The 25030-nt window shown below is 36.5% G+C and overlaps 1 protein-coding gene across 1 annotated transcript in view; it reads left to right on the top strand.

Annotated features, from left to right (window-relative positions):
* The first annotated feature begins 1902 nt into the window (after positions 1–1902).
* The window catches only part of Spred1 (sprouty related EVH1 domain containing 1), an 87151-nt gene continuing 64023 nt past the window's right edge, over positions 1903–25030 (top strand). Inside the window, exon 1 of the mRNA XM_046461394.2 lies at positions 1903–3051. Within this exon, the coding sequence (XP_046317350.1) occupies positions 3020–3051 (32 nt within the window). The 5' untranslated portion in view covers positions 1903–3019. The remainder of the gene's footprint in view (positions 3052–25030) is intronic.

A 25030-nucleotide genomic window follows, 5' to 3' on the forward strand; every position in this document is an offset into this window, starting at 1 on the left:
TTGCTTTTGCAAATGACCAACTTTCTTTACACTTATCCATTACTGTGATAGTTATCTTATCAATAGCTTCTAAAGACCTCATATGTCTAGCAAGGGGAATACACAAAAGATGAACAGTGAATTATTTGTTGAATGAACACTAATAGTGAATCATTTACATTTAGGACTTTCAGAGCAATTGCCATCATTTTGCCATGGAGCTTATCATCTCTGTTTTACAAAATAATCATAATAGCTAGGATTTCTTGAGTTCAATGAACTCAATCTTTTCTAAGTGTTTTGTGTGTTTCTACTATCTTATTAGAAATCAGTACCTTAGCTTTATGAGTTAGGTACTACTATCTCCATTATACACAGGCAAAGAGTTAAGCAACTTGCCTAAAAACAGTGATTATAAGTGTTAGGAATTGATTCAAACCTGAGTGCCCAAAGTGTTTAATGGGTTTTGGAAGAAGAGGCCCAACACTCCCAATTACATGTTCTTCGCAAGGACAAGTTATAAAAGGCGGGTCTTCCTATCATCTTTCCCCATCACTAACGTTGTCCTTCCTTGATGAAGAAGGAAGTTAGTTAAATAAAAAACCCTCAGAAACCAATAGGATGATTTTGGGGCATACTGACTGCTTTCAGTTCTTCCGTTCATTCTTCAAACATTTACTAAGTGCTACCATGTGCAAAACACTATTAATAGGTTAGTATGCACGCTCATCCAGAGAACAATCCTGAAGCTTCCAGAGACAGAGGAGAAGTGTTGGTTTGTTTGGGAGGTTTTCTCACTTTCTTCTTCCTCAGGAATTATTCTACTCCTCAAACTGGCTGGAGCGGCAAGTCTCATTCTCAGGCCACAGAAACCTGAGAGTGAAGTGAAAAGCATTGCGCACAGAGCTAGGCTGACGCCTGGAGTGATGCGTCAGGAACTTGGGAGTGTTTGGGATTCGGTCCTCCAGGCTGCAGCATGTATAGGCTGGCTTTCTAGGTAGAGAAAAGATAATAGAATGTGCAGAATTAGGAGCTCCGAGTCCTCAGTAGGACAGACACTAGGCTCCAGCTCACAATTCCAGGAGGTTTCTTTGCAAAAACCTTTTCGAAATAAATGCATACATTGTCCTCTGACAATGCAAACGTGACAGCTGCCTATCCAATAAGCGTTCCACCTCCTTTCAGAGCAGTTGGTGCTACAGAGGCATCTCCTGCGCTACAGTTATGCAACCTCACTCGCAGCGGGAGTTATTTCCTGTGCTTCTGGATGCACCAGATTCATGTAACACGCCTACCCTGGGTTTCAATGGAAGTCATTCTCCATTAACAACCACTCTGGCTTTCGGAGATGAATGCCCTGAACGGCATATCTCTTGCGCAGTAAGAATCAGGCAGCGAGCTATTAAAACACCCTCCCTCTCCCCACCCCCCTCTCTTTCTCTCTCTCCTTGTGCATGAAGCTAGGGGACTGCAGCAATGCAACCTTAGGCACAGCAGGAGGAGCTGTCTTTGCAGTCCCAGCCCGTAACCCCCACTAACGATGAACTCAAGCCAGTTCCATTCTTCGTTCTGCAAGACACACACACACCACAAACAGCAAAACAGAGCACCATCCAGATTTGCTCCTTGAGCACACTGTCTTTGTAGCTAATTTGTTCAAGCAACCCAGATATTCCAAGCAGAGTAACGAGGGGTAACGCACCGCAACAATGCAACCTCCCAAGCAGCTCCCCTAGCAGCTCACACCCCCGCCCCCTTTCGCAGCGTGCCAAGAGTTTGGAGCGCGCGCACGCACACCAAGCGCGGTGCAGTGACATATCCCTCCGCCTCCCTCCCCCTTTCCCCGCTCAAGTGGCTCGACAACGATTTGGGAAATGAAGGGAGGAGGGAACTACTTTCCTGAAACTTGCTATGCTGCACACGACTTCGAGTTGCAGTGATTCGTCCGGGGGCTGCAGTTTTTAGTCCTCCCACCCACTGCCCGCCACGGCCGGGGCACCCCCCGCTTGGCAGCCCCACCCTGCGTCCGCTCTGGCCCCCGGGGGAAGCAGGCGGCCGAGAGAAGTCGCGAGGGACTACTTCTCCTCCTTCTCCCGCGGGCGCCCCCGGTTCGGGCAGCGGCGGCGGCGGAAGGAGCGGGCGGCGTGAGCGCTTCCGCGGCCCCCCTCGCAGCTCCCCTCTGGCGGGCGAGAGGAGCTGGCCCGCGGAGCTGTTGGTGGGCACCGGTTGGTGGGGACCTGCGGCCGCTCTCCTCTGCCGCGGCTTCTCGGGACCCTGTATCTACGAGCTCGCCCGCTCTTCTCCGGCTCGGGTGGGAGCAACCAGCTCGTCTGCCCCTCGCCTCTCACGCTCCTCGCCGCCCCTGCCTCCCCCTTCAGGAGGAGTCCCGGCTGGAGCGTGTCTGGAGGAATCCGCCGCCGCGGGCCCCCTTGTCCTGTTCCGCTCGTGTCTGAGGGCCGACCCCGGCGCCGCCGGTGGCTGAGCGGGCAGCCGGCGGCGGGGCGGGAGATGGTGGGGTGGGCTCCGGCAGGACCGTGCCGCCGCCGCCCGGAGCCTGGGCTTGGCACCCCCCCACCGGCCCCCACCGAGCGGAGCTCTGCTTCCTCCTCGCCGCATCCCTGAGGGAAGCGCCGCCTCTGCTCCCGGCTTCTCCGCCCGCCCGCTTCTTCCTGGCCGGACCGACCCCGCGGCGCTCCACCCCAGTGGCTGGAGGAGCAGCTCTCCAGCCAGCCTTTGCAGCCCCTCTTCCATTTTCCCTTTTCCACCCGGCCTCTCTGGATCTCCCTGGCCGGGCGCTGAGGCGAGGGAAGAGGCTGGGGTCACCACGGCAAAGATTCCTGCTGCCACCCCCCTGCGGGGGTGGCCGGGGTTCCCGGCTGGGGGGGCACCGTTCTGGGTGAGGCATCCACCATGGTGAGGCCCCTGAGCCGCTGCCCCCGCGCCCCCCCGGCCGCCGCTGCCTGCTGCCCCTCGGTGCTGCTGCTACTACCCCGCCTGCTGTTGCTCCTCCATCTCCGGATCGGATCACGGTGAGGGAAAGATGAGCGAGGAGACGGCGACTTCTGACAACGAGTAAGCGCCTCATTGATCTTGATTGCTAACTCCCCTCCCCCAGTTCTCCCTCGGCACTTCCCCAGACTTGGTGGAGACTTGGGTGCCGGAAAACTGGCAACCCTGGAGAGTTGGTGCATCTTGTGTTGGAGATAACCTATTTTGGGGGCCATTTTATTTAATGGCAGCAACCCCCTCCATCTCTTAGATTTAGTTGCTCTCTGCCTGGGAAGGGTATTAAGTGAAGAAGTGGGATGGCAATTGTTGATGGAGAACTGTGGATGGATAGAAGTGGAATAGAAATTGCCCCTCTGCCTCGAAGACCCCAGCCTTGTCCTTCTTTGCTCTGTCATGCCAGGCAACATACCTTAGATATCCATCCTTCTTCCTTTATAGCTATTTCACTTGGAAACTAATGTGTGGGAGCACCTCCTGCAGCAAACTGCTTTTGAATCTTAATTCGATGAGTCAGTGACTCTTAAATACCGATTAAGCCTTTGTCTTCCCCCTTCGTCTGTCCTTTTAAACTTATGACCTGTAAGATTCTTGTAAAAAATAGGGTTAGGGAAACATTTTTGAAATTTAATAGGATTAAGGACACCTGGAGTGTGGGAGATGTTGACCTATTGTGTTTACCTTTGTAAATATTGGATGTGTCTTCTCGTAAAGAACTCAGAATTAAGAATTTTGAGTGCTGGTTTCTACTTTTCCGGCTATATTAAGACACATCAATTACGTTGATTTAACAGAATCTCATAATGCTTGAACATTTTGGTGACTTCATCAACTTCTAGAGTATTCCAGTTTTAAGTTTTTGCTTATTTGGGCTGCCTTTATGTTTTCCAAACGAAATAGTTTGCCTGTTAAATATTTTGTTTCATCGTAGGAGCTGCCTGGGGGAATAATGCTGTGGTGGTAATAGTTTCCTACGGAGAAAGGGTTTAATTCTGTGCAGAATATTAGTATCCGTTTTCTTGTAGTTGAGTTTTTGTTTATCTTTGGAGGGTTAGAAAGAGTTAAGTGAGTTAGGACTAGTTCTTAGGATGCGTTCCTTTAAACAAAGTGCATTCCTCTAGTCAGACCTTTTGAGGAAACTTTAAAGTCCGGTGCCGAGGCCAGTTTGACATGAAATAACTACAAAAATGACAAGCAGTATTCCCCCTCCTTAAAAAAAAAAAAACAAAAAAACAAAAAAACAAAACCACCCTTCTGATGAGCGGGTGTAGAAGGAGGTAATTGCTGCAGTGTCAGCGCAGTCTGGAAGCAGAAGTGGCCGCCATGTTCTCTCTCTTTTTGTGAATCGCCCTCATTTGCATAACACACTCTTCATTCATAAAAAAATAATTAAACATCCATCACCTTGGACACCTTGTAAGAATTTCCCAAGAAAAAATTCGAAGCTTCTTTGTCTATATGTATATTTTTGATTTCAGGAGGTAAGGAGAACTTGAAGTTTTCGATTAAATTTAGAAACATAACGCACACACAAACAACTACCCCAGTTCTCAGAATGTTGACACAGTTATGTGGGAAATATCAGTTCTGGGAGGTGCTGGGATCACGTGATTGCCTCCATTCATAAAATACCTGGCTGTCCATTCACAGTGCAGAACAGTGTCTCACTGCCTTCCGCAGATTAGACCTACTTTGAGGGAGATCAAGAAGTCTGTCTTAGTGCTTAGTTAGGAGAAAAACTGCTGAAAAGCTGTACGGAATAACGGTAACTTTTGGTATTTTTTAAGTGAGTAGCTGGGATCAAAATGTTAAGTTTCTATTTTAGAAATGGGAAAAGACTTCCTATCAATTTTTGTTTTAAAGTGTTGAATATCTCCTTGTGGCTGCAGCTGATAGAAAAACAAATGGTGGAATTTGAATTTGACACACGTGTAAAATAGATTGTTTCTAAATGGGCCCTTTTAAAAAAAAAACATAAATACTTACCATCATTGATAGATAAACCGGGAGTACAAGTGTTTGTGTAAAGCACTGGATGATACATACCCCAGTTACAATAAAATGAGAAAATATTTTAAGAGGTTTATAATTATCAAGATGTTGATTTTTGGAAATACTGAACTTCATTGGTATGATTACTTTTTTCTTTTTAATTCTAAATGTGCTTAGTATGGGACCACTTGGAAATTACCTTACTCATCTAGACTCAACATTCAATTTTCTCAAATGTATCCTGCTTTATTATAAAGTATTCTCTACAAACTATATAATACTGTTAAATATTTATTTGGTATTAATATTTTGGTATGAGATGTTAACTCTTTATGGGGAAAAATCCTGGTTTCATTTTTAAAAACTATAATAGAAAGTGATGTTCATCTGGTAATAAATTATGCTTGAGCTGACATTGTTTGCTTGTGCATTAGCTAAACCACAAAGAGTGAACTTCTTTGGAATGTAGCTTTTAATCTGATAATTTATGTCTCACTATCTTTAATATATGAAGTAATGTTTTCATGAAAATTTATTATTTATAATCACAATATGAAGAAATAAAAGAGATATTACGGCACAAGCTCTTAATGTCTTAGCATAGTTTAAAACTGTACTGTAATAAGGATTTTATTTGGGCTTTTTACTCATATTCTTTTTTAAAGCCACAGTTCATAGGGATTTAATTACATCAAAGAGTGTTCTTAACCCTAGTCATTTTTTTTTTTTTAAACCTGATTTCAACAGTATATTTTTGAGGGACACAATTCACTTTAAAAGAAGTGAAAATCACCCATTTCTTGGGATATTAACTTTTTCTAGATAGCTTTTGTGTTAAAATTCAGTAAGGCCTCTAGAGGTCTTAATGTGAAGTCTTATTTGACTTTAGAGTTCTGTGTAGAGAAAAAGATAACTCCTAGAGGACGGTTGTGAATATGTGTTTAAGAATTAATGAAGAATCTGTTTAAGATTTTGTCTTAAACAGTAAACAAGCTAAATGAGGAAGAAAGGAATTTGAATAGCATAAAACATTTGTATCTCAATCTTTCAAATTTGGGTTTAAAATTCTTAACTTTTGAAAATAGGGTAAAATGCTTTCTGTTGTAAATAAATGAAGGGATTAGCTAAACATAATTTTTTTGTCTATAACCTTACAGAAATTATTAATATTCCAGACAAATGCTTCCATTAAAACCATGTGTGTGATTGAATAGAATTTAAGTAGAATTGTAAATATTTAAAGGCAAATTATGTGATACTAAAGGTCTTTGTCCTTTGCTGGTGAGTGAATATAATACTGCATATCCTCTGCCATTTTGGCAAAGTCTTGAAAAGTGAAATAGCTGAAATATTAAACATTTTACTTAGTATGCTCTCATTAGCGAGACATACTTACTATGTCAGTACTAGGTTTTCTAATGGCAAATTGGGATTATATAAGATTAAAACTAGGTTAACTAGAATTAGGTCACTTGTGATAAACTTGGTGTAATCTGGGTTAGAACCTTTTTATTTCATAAATAAAACACATTTTTATGATTATATTATTTGATGCCTTATTAAAAATGTACCTTGTGATGGATTATTCTGAAGATGTATGTGAAAAAATATATATATTCAAGATATATTCACCTACATATATCTTTATGTGTATATGTGCATGCATATATACATGTGTAATTGGAAAGCTCTCTAGATATGAACAGAAGCATTGGAGAGCTGTGTAATATTGTCAAGTAATGTTTATAAATATAGATGTAGTGTATACATAATATAAACGTTTGCTTAGGATGTTTGAGTTAAATGAGCTAAATGACTGCCTAATTGCGTCAGCTTTATTTCCTTCTGCTTTCTGACTTAAAACTTTATGACCTTGAATTGTATTTTTCTAAATACAGCATGCCAGCACACCTAAAATAATCTCTCCCCTGAAGAAATTTTCTCTTAACTTTTGGTATGAGATGTTAACTCAAATCAAAAGATTTTCTCATTTATGCTTTACTGCTCCTCCAACATTCCCTCCTTATGTATTGTCTTGTACCTAGTACATATTTATATTAGGGATTTTTTACAAATCACATAGTATGAAATAATTTGCTTATTTCTGTGTCCCCTTTTACATAATCCCTTGCTTTCATTTGTATGACTAGCACAATTCTTGGTGATAGATGCTTAATAAATAGGTTGAATTAATGTAGTCATACTACCTTGTATTTGTTTCTTGTGAATTTATGCATTTGAGAGCATTAGCTGTGTTAGAAAAATAGATTGAAAATTATGAGAAAAGTAAATCAATATATTATCCTATTCTTTTTATTTTAGGTCAAAATTTGCCTCATTTTTTATTTCAGTAAATTTGAGAAATAACTTAGTTCAGGCTTAAACCTATCCTAGGTGCTGTTGGAATATTTGAATGTACTTAGCCTCTGAGCTTTGTGATATATCTGAAGAACCACGTCATCAGCAAGGAGTGGTAGATGTTTGTCTTTTTTAACATAGAAAATTGAATATATCTCTGGCTTGGATCACTTTAAGTTCTTTAAATCTGATCTTCTCCCCCCAGCTCCTCCAAGGTGCCAATTATGAGAAAGTGACTAGGGATAAAGAATTGGAAATTGAACTGGAAAGGATAAAACATACAGATTTCTTAGTTTTATGGTGTACCTCTTGGTTTTTACATAAAAATGGAGAACTTTGTACTGCTTATTAAAAAAAATACATAACATGGTTGAGATGAATAAGTGAGCAGAAGGCTCTTGAACTTAAATGTCAACTTGAATAGCTCTATAAGGAATTACAGCGTACCGATCTTCATTCTTTAATGACCACAAAGTACCAAAAATAATACTTCTCACTTGGTCATTTATTCAAATTATATTGATCTAACACTAAGGAATAATTGTATGTTTATTTAGTTTAAGAAGTTAACATAGATAATGAGTTTTATTATTATTTAATATTTAGATTTAATTCTTCACTGTGACACGTGGTGTCAGGAGCTGCATCTCAGTCCAAAAACAAAGTCATTACAAGTCTGTGAGATTTAGTTTTTGTAACATGGAATGGAAAACTGGGTTTTTGTCAAAACAATACACTAATAATGGATCTTAAGCCAAGGTGTTAAATGACTGTAGACAAAGGTTCTTAAAATTCAGAGTGTTTGTGGGCTTGAATGGGAAAAAGTGACATTTTAATTAATATCAAAATTTGTTTATATTCATAAATGAAAAAAATGCCGACAAGCCATAGTGTATTAGAGATACTTATGATAGCAAATATTAGTTTCCTAGGGCTTCCTTAACAAAGCCCCACAAACTCAGTTTTTTTATAACAAAAGAAATTTATTGCCTCACAATTCTTGAGGGTAAAAGTCCAAAATCAAGTGTTGGTTGTACTATGTTCCTATGTTCCCTCTGAAATGGGGTGTTGGGGGAGGGGGTTCAGCAATCTCACACACACACACACACACACACACATACACACACACCCCACATGGCACTCCTTCCTTGCTTCTTGGTGGTTGCTGAGAATCCTTGTCATTCCTTGGCTTGCAGCTACATAACCTCAGTCTCTGCCTACATCATCATATGTCCTTTTTCCCGTGTGTCTCTATTTTCATCTGATCTTATAAGGATACCAATCATTGGATTAGGAGCCAACCTTACTTCAGAATGACTTCATCTTAATTAATAGATCTGTAACAACCTTGTTTCTAAGTAAGGTCACATTCTAAGGTATTGGGGATTAGGGACTTCAACAGTATATTTTTGAGGGACACAATTCATCCCATAATACCCACAGAAATTACAGATTTTTTCTTACAGCATAATTTCTGTTCAGTTGTTACAGCTATCCTGACAAATATTTATAGTCATCACTACCTTGAAATTATTCTAGTTATTAAAACCATTGCTATATCTTATGTTAAATGTGTTAAGGAACCACCTTATTACTATATAAAAATGAAAAATACTTAGGTCTTCAACATTGATCTGAGAAGGGGGCCATAGGCTTCATTGTCCTGCAGAAAGTCCATTACACACAAGATTAAAATCTTCTCTTACAGACTATATGGAGGCTCTAAAAGTTGAAATTAAAGATGGAGATATAAAATATAAAGATTAAGAAATATGAAGGAGATGATGACCAATATAATATATAGCTAATTCCCTAAGAATAGAGATGAGGAGAGTGAATATTTAGAGAGATTGGTTATGCATTTTCAAAAACTAAAAAGATCAAACCCAATTCAGTGAACTAAATATAAAACAAAATCTCACAGGGTTTATTTTGAGAATGCTGGATAAACATGAAAAAAATCAGTTTATCACATCTGAAGATTAGAGGAGAGAAATGATAATATGATCTTAATAAATGTCAGAAATGTAATATTGTCTAATTTCTCCCCATAGGAAATGTTCATAAGTATAGATATATTTTTCTGCTCTTTAGAAATCTAGATTTTTAATTTTTCTGATTTAACTTGAGTATTGGATTTGATCAATTTTAGGGTTCCTTTTAGTTCTAGAATCCTAATTTTTTTCATACTTCTGAAATTCTTTTTTACTAGATCATATCAGTTACTCATAAATGTAGGATTGACTACTGGAAACTGTGAAATTTTAAAATTATCTTGCAGAGTGTTAGGGAACAAAGAATAAGCTTAGTAAACTCAAGAATAATTGGAAATTTCTATCCATAAGTTTAGTAATTTTATTTTCAAATATTACTTTAGTGTAAATGAATGCTATCTTGACTTAGAATGTGGAATGTAATTATTTTCCTGGTAGTATTTAGTGATACTATTACATACAATTAGATATGTCTTGCTTGGAGAGTACACATGGTTATAAAATGTTTTTGCAAATGCATAGTATTTGTTAATGTCTTCTCTTTAGGATTATTGTAGTAATACCAAAAATTTAGTTGAAATTTAATGAGTTATGACTTTTCTGGACCTTTTTTTTTTTTTAACCTTAACTTTTACCACATTAGAATGTTATATTAACTTCAACACAAAGTCACCATACCTTTTTTGTTTGTTTGTTTGTTTTTACTAGCTTATTGTTTTATTTTTGAAACTGAGATTGGATTAGGAATCAGTTCTGGATTTTTCTTTTTGATATGTAACAACATTTTTAGTTACTGGAATACAAACATACATCATACATGTATGTATACATATTTCTTATGCATTAAGGTAAACAGATTTGAACAGACAAAAATGATTTTTTTCTTCAAGGATTTCAGTTTAGTCACATTTGAGTACTTCCCAGGCACTTGACTTTTTCAACTCTGGAGATATAAAGATAAGTAAACTTTTAACTCTCACAATTCTCCAAGGAAGATAGATCCTTCAGAAATGTGATGAGCATTCTGCTTATGAAGTTCTTCAAGACTCACGGGGAGGCGATTCTGTCTGGGGGTAGATAGCCTTGGAGGGAATGTGTGAAGAAAGGCTTTAGGATAGAGGTAGCATTTTAGGAGTCATTGATGGATAAGGGCATGGAAAGCAGAAAGGGCATTCCAACCAAGAAGTGGTGGGGGGCTAGCATAGAATGAGAAAAGGAAAAAGGAGAAAAGCAATAGTTTTTTTGATACTTTTGTTTGGAGGAGTTGTGAGGGAGTAAGTATTGGGGGACAAAATTGTTAGTAGTTTAGATTTGTGCTTAATTGTATATCAGCAGTCTTGGGGCAAAGAGAGGTGACTGAACCTGTAACATAAAGCAAATTTATTTAACTGGTCTGTAATGTCATGAATTTTGAACAGAATTTTCATTAATTTTTCAGATGAAGCACTGAAGAGTTCAAAGAAAATTTTTTCTTTGAAATACTCTCCCAGCACCACAACCCTCTTTAGTCAGTAAGGATACTTAATGAGAAGCACTAGAGGTTTTATTAATGTAGGCAGCAACAGGGAGTCATTATTTTAAGTGAGAGAGTAATAGCAAATTTGTGTGGAAAGCAAACAAAACAAATAAATAGACTCACCAACGCCTGAAGTAGTAAAGTATTTGGAAGTATTTGAGATAAATTTGAGGGGCAATTCAGATGTTTAATACATAGGATTACTTGACTGGATGTAAAGAAAGGAATAGGAAAAATGTGGAATCAACTTAAATAAGGTGAAAATATTGGCAGAATAGGTTTTTTTAATATTTATTTTTTAGTTATATGTGGACACAGTGTCTTTATTTTATTTTTATGTGGTGCTGAGGATCGAACCCAGTGCCTCATGCATGCCAGGTGAGCGCGCTACCACTTGAACCATGTCCCCAGCTCCCAGAATAGGTTTTTAATGGGGAAAAAAAGTCCAGTTTTGAACTTTTAAAGTCTGAGTGCTCGCTAGGTATCAAGGTAGAGAATGTCTCATAATGTGTTATAAATATAGGTTTAGTTTCCAAAGAGAAGTTTTAAGAGAGCAGAGTTAGAAGTGATATCTTAGACTGATGTAATAGTTGAATTCAATGCAAAATTGTCCATGGAAAATATGAAGTATGGGAAAATGAGTAGTGAGAAGCATCAATTTTAAGGGAAAGGAGAAGAAAGAAGAAGTACCAAAAGATAGAAAGTGTTTTAGAAGCCAAGGGTTAAAGGAATCCAAAGAAGGCCACCAGTGTTAGGATATTGCAGAAAGACTGGTGATACCCAAAAGAAGGATTTAATGTTAGGATGTCACTGACGTACTTTGTGGGAGTAGTAGTGGAAGCAAAAATCAGTTATTGCTGTAGATTGAAGAGAAAATGAGAATTGATCAACTAGTGAAGGCAAAGAGTAGATAGTACTCAGAGGAGGAGTTGAGATTATTTGTTGGCTGAGGTGATGTCAACAGTGGAGAGGAAGAGGGCAAAAAAAATTAAAACGACTAATAATGAGCAAGGCCCAGGAAAGAGGAGTCTCAAACTGTCTTACTACTTGGACAATATTTGATTTAATCTTTATAAGGACTGTGAATTAAGTATTATCCATAGTTAATAAATAACTTAAACTCATGAGAGATTTAGTAACTTTTCTACAGCCGCACAAAGGAGTAAGTTGTAGAATTGATATTGGAATTGCATAGTATGAGCAGGGCAATGTGGCACACATCTGTAATCCCAGCAGCTCAGGAGACTAAGGTAGAAGGATCACAGATTCAAGGCTAGCTTTGGCAATTTAGTGAGACTCTATCTCAAAATAGTCTGGGGATGTAGCTCAGTCAGTGGTAGAATGGCCTTGGGTTTTGTACCATGCCCAAAAAAAAAAAGAATTACGTTGTATCTGTATCATACTGTATTCCACACACCTAATAAGCTATATATATTTTTTTTAAAGAGAGAGAGAGAGAGAGAATTTTTTTTTTAATATTTATTTTTTAGTTTTCGGCGGACACAACATCTGTTTGTATGTGGTGCTGAGGATCGAACCCGCACACATGCCAGGCAAGTGCGCTACCGCTTGAGCCACGTCCCCAGCCCAAATAAGCTATATTTTTAAGATGTGCTTGAAGTGATAGATAGGCATGTAGAACTTATGACTGTATTGAAGGTTTAGTAAAGTTACAGCGCATGTAGATTGCAAGTGGGAGAAATTGAAAGATAAAGAAATTTTTGATCAGAGAACAAGTTCTCTAGAGTGACTTGAGGGAAGATTAAAAAGTAGAAAGAGAGATGAAGGTTATTGGAGTAGAGAAGCCAGGATCTGCTAGTGTGTTTTTTAAAAAGTCAGTTATACAAGTGTTAAAGTTGCTGGAGTGGCATCAGAAATTGAGGAGGAGAGGTACTCTGAGCCAGTGGCAGCATGATTGAGTGAGTGTAGGTTGAGTGACTCGAGTACAAATATAAATGTTGCCATCTGTCTCTACAATTTAAAGAGGCAGGAGTAAGAATTTTGGAATTGGAAGTTGAAGAGAAGGGTGTTGGTGGTGAAAGAGGTGTTGAAAGTATGTAGTTTTTGTGAACTTCATTCTTAATGGGGTTAGAGCAGCCCTTTCAAAAGAAAATTTAGTAATTTAATTTCTACAGTTAACCTGTAGTTCACAATTAACATGATCCTGGAGTTAACTGCTGATGTTAGCATTAAAACTTTGGCAAATTGTATAACCTGTCCTTGTGTTTGATTTTCCAACTGTAAAACTAGGATAATGTGTGCCTACTTCATTTTAAGACAAATGTAAACTCTTCTCCCCAATAATATTTTTTTTCCATTGGAGATAAAAGAATATTAAAAAGAACTTTTTGTTCTTCAGAAGAGTGGTACTATGTTCATGAAATAATTAGTGCTCATTTTCATTTAGCCTGAAGGTGGGGTTACTTTTTTTTTTTTTAAAGGATTATAACCTGTTTGAAAAACTGATTTCAGTTTAAATGTTAGAAAACAGCTCTTCACAAAAACTTAAAATCTAAAAGTTCCAGTAAACAAAAAAGTAGCTACTAATCTGTACTGTGAATGTTTTCTTCCATGTTCTCATCAGACAGTGAAAAATTAGGTAGATAGGATTAGCGTTGGGCAGGACATTGAGACAATGACTTCATTCTGTACATCACGTTTTTGTCTTATTTGTCTTTAATTCACCTTGAAGTTTGTATAGCAGGCTAGCTTTTATGTCTTCTTAACTCATCTTTTTTTAAGAAAATCCTTACATATTCTTTTTTTTATATACCTTTATTTCACTTATTTATTTTTATGTGGTGCTGTGGAATGAACCCAGGGTCTCGCACATGTGAGGCGAGCACTCTACTGCTAAGCCACCACCCCAACCCCTTCTTAACTCATCTTAGGGTTAAAGATTTAATGTTTGTTAACAACATAGAGAAAAGGACCAAAAGAATATTTTGACCTTAGTCTTTCTATAACTGCTAAATTCACATTTTATGTCTTGTAAATAAAATTTTATTTATATGTATATGCATTATACTTTATTTGCTGGGTGGGATTTTAATATTTTTTAAAAATCAGTTCCTTCACTAACAAGCATTTTGAAATGAATAATTTGTAATTCTATGATAATTAGCCCAATTGGGTTAGGATTTAATATAAGAGCTTAAGATGTGTTATTCTATGACATATAAATGGTCCATACAGCCTAGAATTCTGATTGAGAAATGAAGGGGTATTTTAAGTGAAGAACACAGTTATGATTCCAGACTCCTCAAATAATTTGTCATGAACCTACTGATCTAAATTTCTCTCTCCCATCCCATTCAGTTATTTATACTAAAAAACTGAAGATTGTATGGGTGAGAGGTCAAAGTAGAAATAGTGAAGAGATTATATAAACAATGCTTGACTGTCATTGCTGCTTGCCAAATTTGGTAGTCTTGAGAATTTTTAACTGTTACATACTAGAGTTATCAAAGATAGGTGGCAGGTAAAGTAATTATAAACTAAACCTCCTCGTATTGCTGTGTTCCTTCAAAAAATTCTTACACTTTAAGGTCCATAGTGAATACCAAGAATGTACAGTGTGTACAAAGAATACACATATGCTCTTCAGGCAGTGTCCAAAATGTTAACATCTTACATCAAGTCAGAAAATTAACATCTAAACAATATTATTATCTATTGATTTAATTCAGGTTTTCTAGTTAGGATACAATCTATTATCACATATTGCATTAAGTTGTCATGTGTCTTTAATTTTATTTAATCTAAAACAGCTCTTCAGACTTTTTTTTATAATCTTGACACTTTTGAAGAGTACTGGCTAGGTATTTTGTAGAATATTCCAAGTTCAAGTTATTTTTATCAACAGTTTTGTAGTATAGTGAAAGTCTTCTGGTGCATCAGATTAGGAGATTAAAGTTGATCGTACTGACCATTTGTTAAAGATGATATTTGTAGGTTTCTCACATATTAACTTCTCTTTGAAATAAGCATCTTCTGGGAAAATACTTTGAGACCATGTACATATCCTATTTTCTATCATACATTTGTTTACCATTTTTAACATTGTTGATGATTCCTCCCTGCAGTAATTATTGTGATGTTTGCCAAATGATGATTTTTTTCCTAGTCCCACCATTTCTTCTACTTTTATTAATTGAAATTTTATAAACTTTCTTTTTCACATTTATGTATTTCCATTAGTGTGGATTATAGTCCTTTGTTATAATTTTTTTTTTTAATGCTCAGAGATTTGACTATTGGGATGCCCCATCAAGTTGGCTTCTGTTCTTTTGTCCATCCCTGTATTTGAGCACTTCCTTTCTGGTATCACAAGATGTTCCAGGTTCATTGCATGCTTTCTTTGCCCTAGCTTTTTGGAATCATCCCACTTTTTCCAAGGAGCTCTGGTTCCTGTTATTAGAGAATATGTTAGAATTAGGTGCTAGGTGTGCTTAATTTGCTTTGGGGTGAGGTTTTATATATGCAGAAAAACAAGCTGAAGTTGTCTTATTCATAACACCCAGATGAAGTCATAAGAGTTGGAATGTAAACTTGGGCCTTTTTTGTCCAAAGACTGTGTCTCTACTTGCCCATATTGGTCCTTTCTTATATTTTCTTTTCCATTATTTTTGCTATTTGTCTTTCCTGGCAAGGAAGAGGGAACAACCTACTTAAAATATATTTAAGAAACGTATTTGATAATAATAAGTACGGTTATTAAGTACGGTTATTTCAAAACAGAAATAGTTACTGTAGTTCCAAAAGTATTTATTACATGCTTGCTAGGAGTAAGGCAGTATTTTAGACATCGGTGACAAAATTTGAGTGTGATATATTATACTGAGAATGTTTCTGTTTATTGGGACTTTTCCCTAGGTGTATAGTTAAGTAGTGATAGATAATATGGTGATTGTAAATTATTTCAATATCCATGAATTCAAATGGCTTAGAATTTGTATATAAGGTCTAAACATATAATACATAAATATAATACTAGATTTAGTTATTTTTATGTGTGCCTTTTATCACACTGTCATTTCATAATTGTAGTAATTTAATATACTCTAAATCATATCTAACTGTTTAACATTTATAGGGATCTTGTTTGTTACATTTATTCTCAGAACATCTTCATGAGTTGGAATTACTTTTCCCATATTCCAAGTGAGTAAACAAACAGTCTGTGTGAAGAACTGTTTCTGTTCTTTGATATATTTTGTTCAGGCTTTCACACTGTCCTTTAGTTTTAAGATTGAGAATCTGGTGAGTAAGTAAGTCTTTTCTGTTTAAAAATTATTTTGCCTTCACATGTTGATCCTGTTCATTCTCAGTTTACACTTGATTCATAAAACAGTTGTAGTTTATCCTTAATAATCTTAGAGTCACTTTATTAGTTTTTATGGGACGTTCTTATGGTGTATTAAATTTTGCTGGACTAGAGACTGACATGTACAAAAAGGGATGTACTTCATGTAGTTCCAAGTTTTAGGCTGATGCTTGTTTGGTAAACATTTTTTTCATAGGCTTCTGTGATAGTTTGTAGTCTATCTTTGTCAAAAAGAATAAATATTCTTAAATCTTATATTTGTGCTTCTGTGTTAAAGGGAAAAAAGTGTATTTAAAATTTCTGACCAAGCATGTTGCATGGTCAACACCTTGGGAGGCTGAGGCAGGAAGGTTGCAGGTTCACGGCCAGGCTGGGTGACCCTGCTGCAAAATAAAAAATAAAAAGGGATGCAGAAATAGTTCTGGTAGAGCACCCCTGGAAGCTAATTTGCCTCCTTAGAATAGAATAGAATGTAGAGTAATAATAATAATAATAATAATAACAACAACAACACAACAACAATAACCTTAACACCATAATTATTATTATTATTATTATTATGGTGTTAAGGTAATATCAGTGGCAAGTAATATGGGATTATGTCTTAGCTATTTCAAAGCAGATTGAAAGATGAAAACCTGTATGAAGGAGTGTATGGTAGAACTATGTATGTGCTGTTTTCTCTAGTAGTAATGAAAATAGATCTCAAGACAAAAATTCATCTTTTTTTATTAGAACCCTTAGAAATGATTCTTTATGTTTACTTAGCACATATGTGTACTCAGTGAATTTGTTTTTTATTGTCTTAGTATATTGCTTTGAAAGTTGGTGAGTGAACAAGAATTCTAACAGTTTTTAAAATTATATTTTAAATAAGAGTTGATTTATCTGTATAAAGCAATTTCCCAGTGGAAGGCTAAGGCCATTGTTTACGTTGGCTGTGGTTTTGCAGTTCAGGTTAAGTTTAGTAAGATTTAGTTTTAAGAGTAGGTACAGAATTTTGTTTCTTATTTTCTTAGTATTATCTTATTAAGTTGTAAGTCAGCCTTGTGACCAAAAGAGGATGTGTGTGGTTTTGTGCTATCTTATTTTAATCACAACCTTTGAAATACACTTCTACAGGAAATTTGAGTTCCTTCTAATGACCAGGTTCAGGGCTCCACTATGCCATTTGCCGTTTACCAGTTATGTGGTCTTAGACTTCCACAATCCTTAGTTTTCTCATCTCCAAAATGAGGATAATAACCATACCTGTCTGGAAGGTGATTATAAGGATTTTTTTTTTTTTTTTATAGAAGAGGAAGCATGCCCTTGCTCAGAGCATGCACTTGCTCATTACTTCTTTTTTTTTTTTTTTTTTAAAGAGAGAGTGAGAGAGATAGAGGTAGAGAGAGAGAGAGAATTTTTTAATATTTATTTTTTAGTATTTGGCGGACACAACATCTTTGTTTGTATGTGGTGCTGAGGATCGAACCTGGGCCGCACGCATGCCAGGCGAGCGCGCTACCGCTTGAGCCACATCCCCAGCCCCTGATTATAAGGATTAAATATAATCCATATAAAGCATTAAACTGTTTCTATACATAGCAAGTACTAAAGTGTTAGCTATCTACTGATGTTACTAGTGGAAGTAATAGAAGCAGAAATTCGTTGCAAAGAAATGTTAAAAGTATCTGCTGTTGGATAAGTGTTGAATAATGCATGCCAAGCATTTATGGGAACTATCTAGCATAAAACCAAGTCTTGGGTGTTTCACAGAATCAAAGAAATTTGGAATTGGAAAAGATTTTGATTAAATAAGATCTTCCTTATTCCTATAGATGAGACCTGGAATTATAAAATAACTTCCCCAAAATATAACAGTTGCATTGTGTCCTTTTAATAGAAAGTATATCTTCAGTGTTTTTTTTAACTGAAAATTTCACCTATTGATTTTTCCTACAATATGTCTGTGATCTCATCTCTATGGGGGAAATAATTTGTTTGTACCAATAATCACTGATTTTAAAATATATATAAATTAAAAGAGAAAATCTAATTTGCCTCCTTAGAGGGATATGAGGGTATAAAAATGCTTTTAATCAGAATTTTTTTATTAATCCCTGCCATAAGGCAATGAAAAAAAAAAAACTTTTCTAAAAGGACTGTTCAGATTCTCACGGTAACCAGCTGGGTCTTGCCAAGAAATAAGTTTATTATTTAGCTTATGGGTAAGTTGCTTTTTTATTTTTAAGAAATTTAAAAAGTACGAATGTACAAAGAAAACAGATATTCTATATCCTTGTTAGGCACAATTAGCCACTTTTACTTTTGTCCCAGATTTTTAAAAAATATATAGTTTATTGTTTTTGTGGGTGTGATTACAGATTGAATTAGGGTATCAATTTAATCTTGCTTAAAAATATATGTCATGAAAAATGATATGATTTTTCAGTTTGGGGCATTTTAGAATAAGTAACATACTCATGAAGTTAATGAGTCTGTATGTGAACATGCATACTGCATTTTCTTTGATCATAAGAAACAGTTGTTTGCAAAACCAAATGATTTAGAATGAATCAATACTAATTTATTATCTCTTACAGGTAAAAGAACTACTTAGGTTGTAAGCATATAACCCAGTGCAGTGGGTTTGACTCTTGGTGACTGCAGAGCCTATCAGCTCCACTGGAAAATAAAAAAAAGTGTAGGTTTATTATTACTTGCAGCAAGTAAGGAGAGCACTTGTAGCTATCAAGATCTATTGACCTTCATTTTGAGCAGAGTTGATAAATGAAAACTATTTCTATAGTCAGATAAAAAATCTAGATGTTTTTGTATAGTAGGAATAAACTTAGACTCTGAGAGAAAAAATTAGAATAAGTGAATGGAAATTAATCAAGTAGAGAGCAGATTTTTATTCTATGAAAGAGGACTTGCTAATGATGTGATTTGTCTGATAGTGGAATGGATTGTGGTGGAAAGTTAGGAGCTTCTTAGTTACTCTCCAACTACAGAAGATTGATCATCCATGTAGATCTTTTCAAAAGAGTGTCATGTTGTGTATTATGTTAGCCTAGATCTTTAAGGTTCCTTATGTCTGCTTAAGTTCCATGCTTTTAATTTTTATACATGCTATTTTTTAGGTTTTTCACCCTCTGAAAATGCATTTTTGTATAAAAATAAAACAAAATGCATAGCTTTAAAGAAGTGCTGTACAGTTTGAAATTTAAGGATGAGGAACAAATTTTCAGCCAGGCGCCGTAATCCCAGGAGCTTTGGAGGCTGAGGCAGGAGGACTGTGAGTTCAAAGCCAGCCTCAGCAAAAAGTGAGGTACTAAGTAACTCAATGAAATCCTGTCTCTAAATAAAATACAAAATAGGGCTAGGGATGTGGCTCAGTGGTTGAGTATCTCTGAGTTCAATCCCTAGTACCAAAAAAATAAAATAAGAACAAATTATTGTCAACCTCTCTTAATCCTTTCTTATAAAGAAAAGCACACAGTTTATGCTAAGTTATAAAACTTCCTGAAAATTCTAATTATTAAATTGATTATTAGATTGGTTTTACACAACCAGTTCAATATGAGCTTTTACAGGGAAATTACTAAAGAAAGTATCAGATGGGAGTATAGCTCAGTAATAGATGGGGAGAGCCTGAGAATTTTGATAATCTGTTGGACACCAGCATTACTGAGTTCATACATAGTGAATAATTTTCCATACATAGTTCATAAATACATCTTTTTGGGATTTATTCCTTGTTGTGCTGTAGAAACTGTGGGTAGTATGTTTGATTCACTCCAGCTTTGTTTGATTAAAAAAAGAAGCTACTGAATTGATGGTTGTATTATTCAGGATTCTCTAGAGGAACAGAATCAGCAGGAGGTATGACTTGTAAAAAGGGGATTTATTAGATTGGTTTACACAATCAGAAGCCTGGATAGTCCATAATGGCCATCTGTAGGCTGGAGAGCTGGAGGAACCAGTAGCTATGCAGTCCAAGATGCTAAAGTCTCACAACAAGAGGGATCAATGATGCTTACTCTGTGACGGGGTAGACAGTACCCCCACAGAGCATCTTCCTGCTCATGAGGTGTGAGCTGCCTAGGAAAATAAAAAGTCTTAAATAATCAGTAAGAAATAAGACAAAGCCAAAGATTAGATTTTAAAAGCGGGTGCCTGATGAGTCTTCTAGACCTGATAGGAACTGGAACTGAACACTGAAAAGGCCCCAATTCTTTATTTAAGGGGGAGTAAATCAAAGAATAAGATTTCAGTGGGAGGAATCTTGTTTAGGTGCTTGCTTCTTAGTGTGGCAGGGGTCTTCAGGTAAACATGTTGGTTGGTGTTTAGCAAGCTATGCCCATCTCTGGGAGTCTGTTTGGCTCCAGTGGTTACTCCTATCTTGGGAGCTGTGTTTGAACTTGAGGTCTGAGCTGGATCAGGACGCCAATGTGAATTGGGCATTCTTGCAGGAGGGCTTTCCACCTTGGAATTCCCAAGACCTGTCTTCCCTGCCTAATGGCTCCAGTGTGGCTCAGTTTGTGGCTTCCTGCACTACTCCAGTCCAAGACCAAAGGCTTTTGGAAAGTCCCTGGAGCATCACTGGCAGAGTCCACTTGGGAAGAGTGAAGGAGGGAGAATCTGTCCTCAGGCAATTGCAGCAACAATAAAGTGCCCATTCAGGAAGAATCAAGCTTGCATCTGCTGCTGCTTCCTTTTCAAGCCTCCAACTGATTGGATGGTGCTGCCCACACTTAGGGAGGGTCTCCACTTCAATTCATTATTCCACACTCAGTCATCTCTAAACACACCCAGAAATATCTTAATCTTCCACATATCTTAATCTAATCAAGTTGGCAGTTCAGATTGCCCATTATAATGTATAAGTGATATTAGAGTGGTTTTAGTTTGGGGATCTTGCAAGTATTTGAAATTTGTTGTCTATGCCCATTTCCCAGTATCAGTAAAAATATATTTTGCATGTCTTTATAGTAATCTTTTGATCATTATAATTTTAGAAATGAAAAGTTTATAACTTTTTTCTAATGGTTATTTTAATTTTGTCATTATGTGTTTTTTTTTTCTTCTAAGTAGAACCATGGCTTTTTTTTTGTTTGTTTATTTTTTTTTTTTTTTGTAAGTGCCTCACATTTCTATTGCTAGTTTGAATGCCGATTTGAATTCAGTATGGCTTATTGTTAAAAAGTTTCTTGTAAAGCTGAGTGTAGTGGAACATGGCTGGAGCCTAGCTACTTGAGAGGCTGAGGCAGGAGGATGGTGAGTCCAACCCCAGACTGGACAATTGTGCAAGACCATGACTCAAAACAAAAAAAACCTTTTAATTTCTAGTGTATTTTCATGATGATCTGGATTGTTGAACATTTTAGGGAAGAAGAGGAGTTTGTAGGGAAGAAGAAAGAATCTGTAGAAAAGGTGGGCAGATCTGTGAAATAGGATTACAAATTTGAGACTTGTTTCTTTGTGGCAGTAGGACAGGAACATGATTGTGGAATCCTGTTTTGTTTTTCCTGGTAGATGCTCTGATCTCACATTTAGACTTTTCATCTAGACATTTGACCCAGAATATATTAAGCTACGTAAATGTTTGCAATTAGGTGTTTACTATTAAATATTAAAGCTCAGATTGCTATTTCATTTTTGGTAGTTTTACTTTTTTTGTGTGTGTGATCATAAAAGAAGAAATTAAGATAATCTCTACTTTTGAGAGATAATCATGATGACTTATACTGTGAGTTTTTCCAGCATAGTTTTTTTTAAAGCAAATTATATACTTTTAAAGTTATTTCTCCAAAACAGATCACACTATTTCATATTGCTTTGCAGTCTGTATTTTTACTGTCAGCCTATACAAAATACACATCCTAATACCTAATGGCTAAAAATTATTTTTGGTATTTTACTAATCCTTAGCCAATTTATAGGTTTTTTAAAATTGTAATAAACAATGCTGTGATGAATAGTTTTATGCATACATTCCCAAATGCACTTCCCTGTTTCTTTACAATAAATTTCTAGATATAAAATTTATGGGTTTAAAGGTATATATATTGTATATTACAAGAATATTTCTAAATGCACACTTTTAATTGTAGTTTATTTTATTTATTTATTTGTAAGCATCAGAAATTTATTGGTTGCTCAAAACATTACATTGATCTTGACATATCATATATCATACATTTGTTTCAAATGGGGTATGAATTCTTATTATTCCCCCGTGTACAGATTGCAGAATCACATTGATTATACAGCCACGTTTATACATACTGCCAAACAAGTGTCTGTTGTATTCTGCTGCCCTTCCTGTCCCCTTTCTATCCCCCCACCCCTCCCCTCCCCTCCCTCTACCCCATCTACCATAGCTCATTTCTCTCACTCTTTCTAATTTATTTATTTATTTATTTATTTTCCTCCCCTTCGCCTCACATCCTCTTATATGTATATTTGTATAACAATGCTGGTCTCCTTCCCTCTTCCGTGCAATTCCCCCTCTCTCTCCCATTCCCTCCCACCTCTCATCCCTGTTTGATGATAATCTTCTTCTCATGCTCTTCCTCCCTGCTCTGTTTTGAGTCGCCCCCCTTATATCAAAGAAGACATTCAGCATTTGTTTTTAAGGGATTGGCTGACTTCACTTAGCATAATCTGCTCTAATGTCATCCGTTTCCCTGCAAATGCCATGATTTTGTTGTTTTTTATTGCTGAGTAATATTCCATTGTGTATATATGCCACATTTTTTTAATCCATTCATCTGTTGAAGGGCATCTAGGTTGGTTCCACAGTCTAGCTATTGTGAATTGTGCTGCTATGAACATTGATGACGCTGTATCCCTGTAGTATGCTCTTTTTAGGTCTTTTGGGAATAGTCCGAGAAGGGGAACAGCTGGGTTGAATGGTGGTTCCATTCCCAACTTTCCGAGGAATCTCCATACTGATTTCCAAATTGGTCCAACCAGTTTGCAGTCATACCAGCAGTGCACCAGTGTACCCTTTTCCCCACATCCTCGCCAGCACTTTTTCTTGTTTGACTTCATAATGGCTGCCTTTTTTACTGGGGTGAGATGGTACCTTAGGGTGGTTTTAATTTGCATTTCTCTGATTGCTAGCGATGGATGGTGAGCATTTTTTCATGTATTTGCTGATTGATTGTATATCCTCCTCCGAGAAGTGTCTGTTCAAATCCTTGGCCCATTTGTTGATTGGGTTGTTTGTTTTCTTATTGTTCAATTTTTTGAGTTCTTTGTATACTCTGGAGATGAGGGCTCTATCTGAGGTGTGAGGGGTAAAAATTTGTTCCCAGGATGTAGGCTCCCTATTTACCTCTCTTATTGTTTCTCTTGCTGAGAAAAAACTCTTTAGTTTGAGTAAGTCCCATTTGTTGATTCCTGATTTTAACTCTTGAGCTACAGGTGAATTGTAGTTTAACGTAGAGATTCAAGTTCTAATTTGTTGTCAGAAGGCTTGCCTTTTACTTTGACACTATTCTTTAAATAATCTGTCTGTTGTCCATAGATTTGATATACCTTATTGTTATCACATATTAAATATTTTTGAGTCTGGACTCCATTCCTGTGGCATTCATACATATTCTGTATAAGTATCAGTTCATTTTTTTTTTTTTTTAATAAAGCATCTCCATGGGCCTTACCTTCAGGAAATCTTGATTCAAAACTTCGGGATTTAGGAGTCAGTTTTATAATAAATACAGTAGATTATTGTGATGCATGAATTTTATGAACTGTAAACTGAGAAACCTTGTTCCATTTCATCTATACCACACTATTTTAAATACTTTATCTTAATTTTTTTTTCTCCACTACCCCTGCTGCACGGTTGAAAGAACCTCCTGTCGACTCACTCTTTCAAATACTATATATTTACCATATTCTTTGATAATTACTATGAAAATCTCCTCTTCCTAATTGAAATGTTATTTATTCAGTGGATATTATTTAGTGCTGACTCACTGCCAGGTACTCTTCTAGATTAGGGATTATTTAGAGAACATAACAAAGATCTTTGAGCTTTGCAGTAAGTAGGGGACAGGTGGGAAGTATCACAGAAACTAACAGTGAAATATAACAAATAAGCTGTAGTGTTGTGGTAGTACAGGATATATGGGATGGTTAATAGGTAATGGTCATTATCCCATTAATTCTTTGTTTAAAATACGTAAAAACATCTTTATTTCAGACAATGGAAGCAATTGAAAAGGCACAGAGATACATCAGAGAGATCAGAGTTTTGGAAGCACTCTGCGTACAATTTTACCTCCAAAGTATGTCTTTAGTCCATTAAATTTTCTGGTCCATTTTTCCAGTTATCTCATCTTAGTCTTTATTTCTCACCTGGATTAGTAAACTACTGTTTGTGTTCACTCTTCACTCCCTTTTCTTCTATCATCTTTTCCTTTAATTTCTAAGGCAGTGTGATTTTCCTTTTTAAGTGTAGATTTTATATTATTTTTCTTTTAAAAATCTGGTTTTTCTTAATATTAAAAGTAGAATCCTTAATATGATTCTGTGTGAGCCAGTCTATATGTCCTATTAGTGCTCCCTTTCTCGTCTTTAATAAAAAAATCTGTATGAATCTTTTAGTTTATCATTTTCTCTATTGCTCTTTCTTCCTTTGTGTCTTTTACATAAAATAGTTTTCTATCAGGAAAACTCTTTTTTCCTTTTCCTCTTCTAATTTACCTCTATTCTTCCTTCAACTCTCTTAGGATACAGAGTATACCTGGTTCCTGGAAGGACTTGAAATCACTCTGAGATCTGAAATAGTCTTATCTTCTATGAAAATGACATGTAATTGTGAAAAATTCTGTATTTTATGGTTTTTGTCTGGATTGTAAG

The sequence above is a fragment of the Marmota monax genome, unplaced genomic scaffold (assembly GCF_021218885.2).
Source record: "Marmota monax isolate L192 unplaced genomic scaffold, Marmota_monax_Labrador192_F-V1.1 WCK01_AAM20220418_F8-fsc00001, whole genome shotgun sequence".
NCBI lineage: Eukaryota > Metazoa > Chordata > Mammalia > Rodentia > Sciuridae > Marmota > Marmota monax.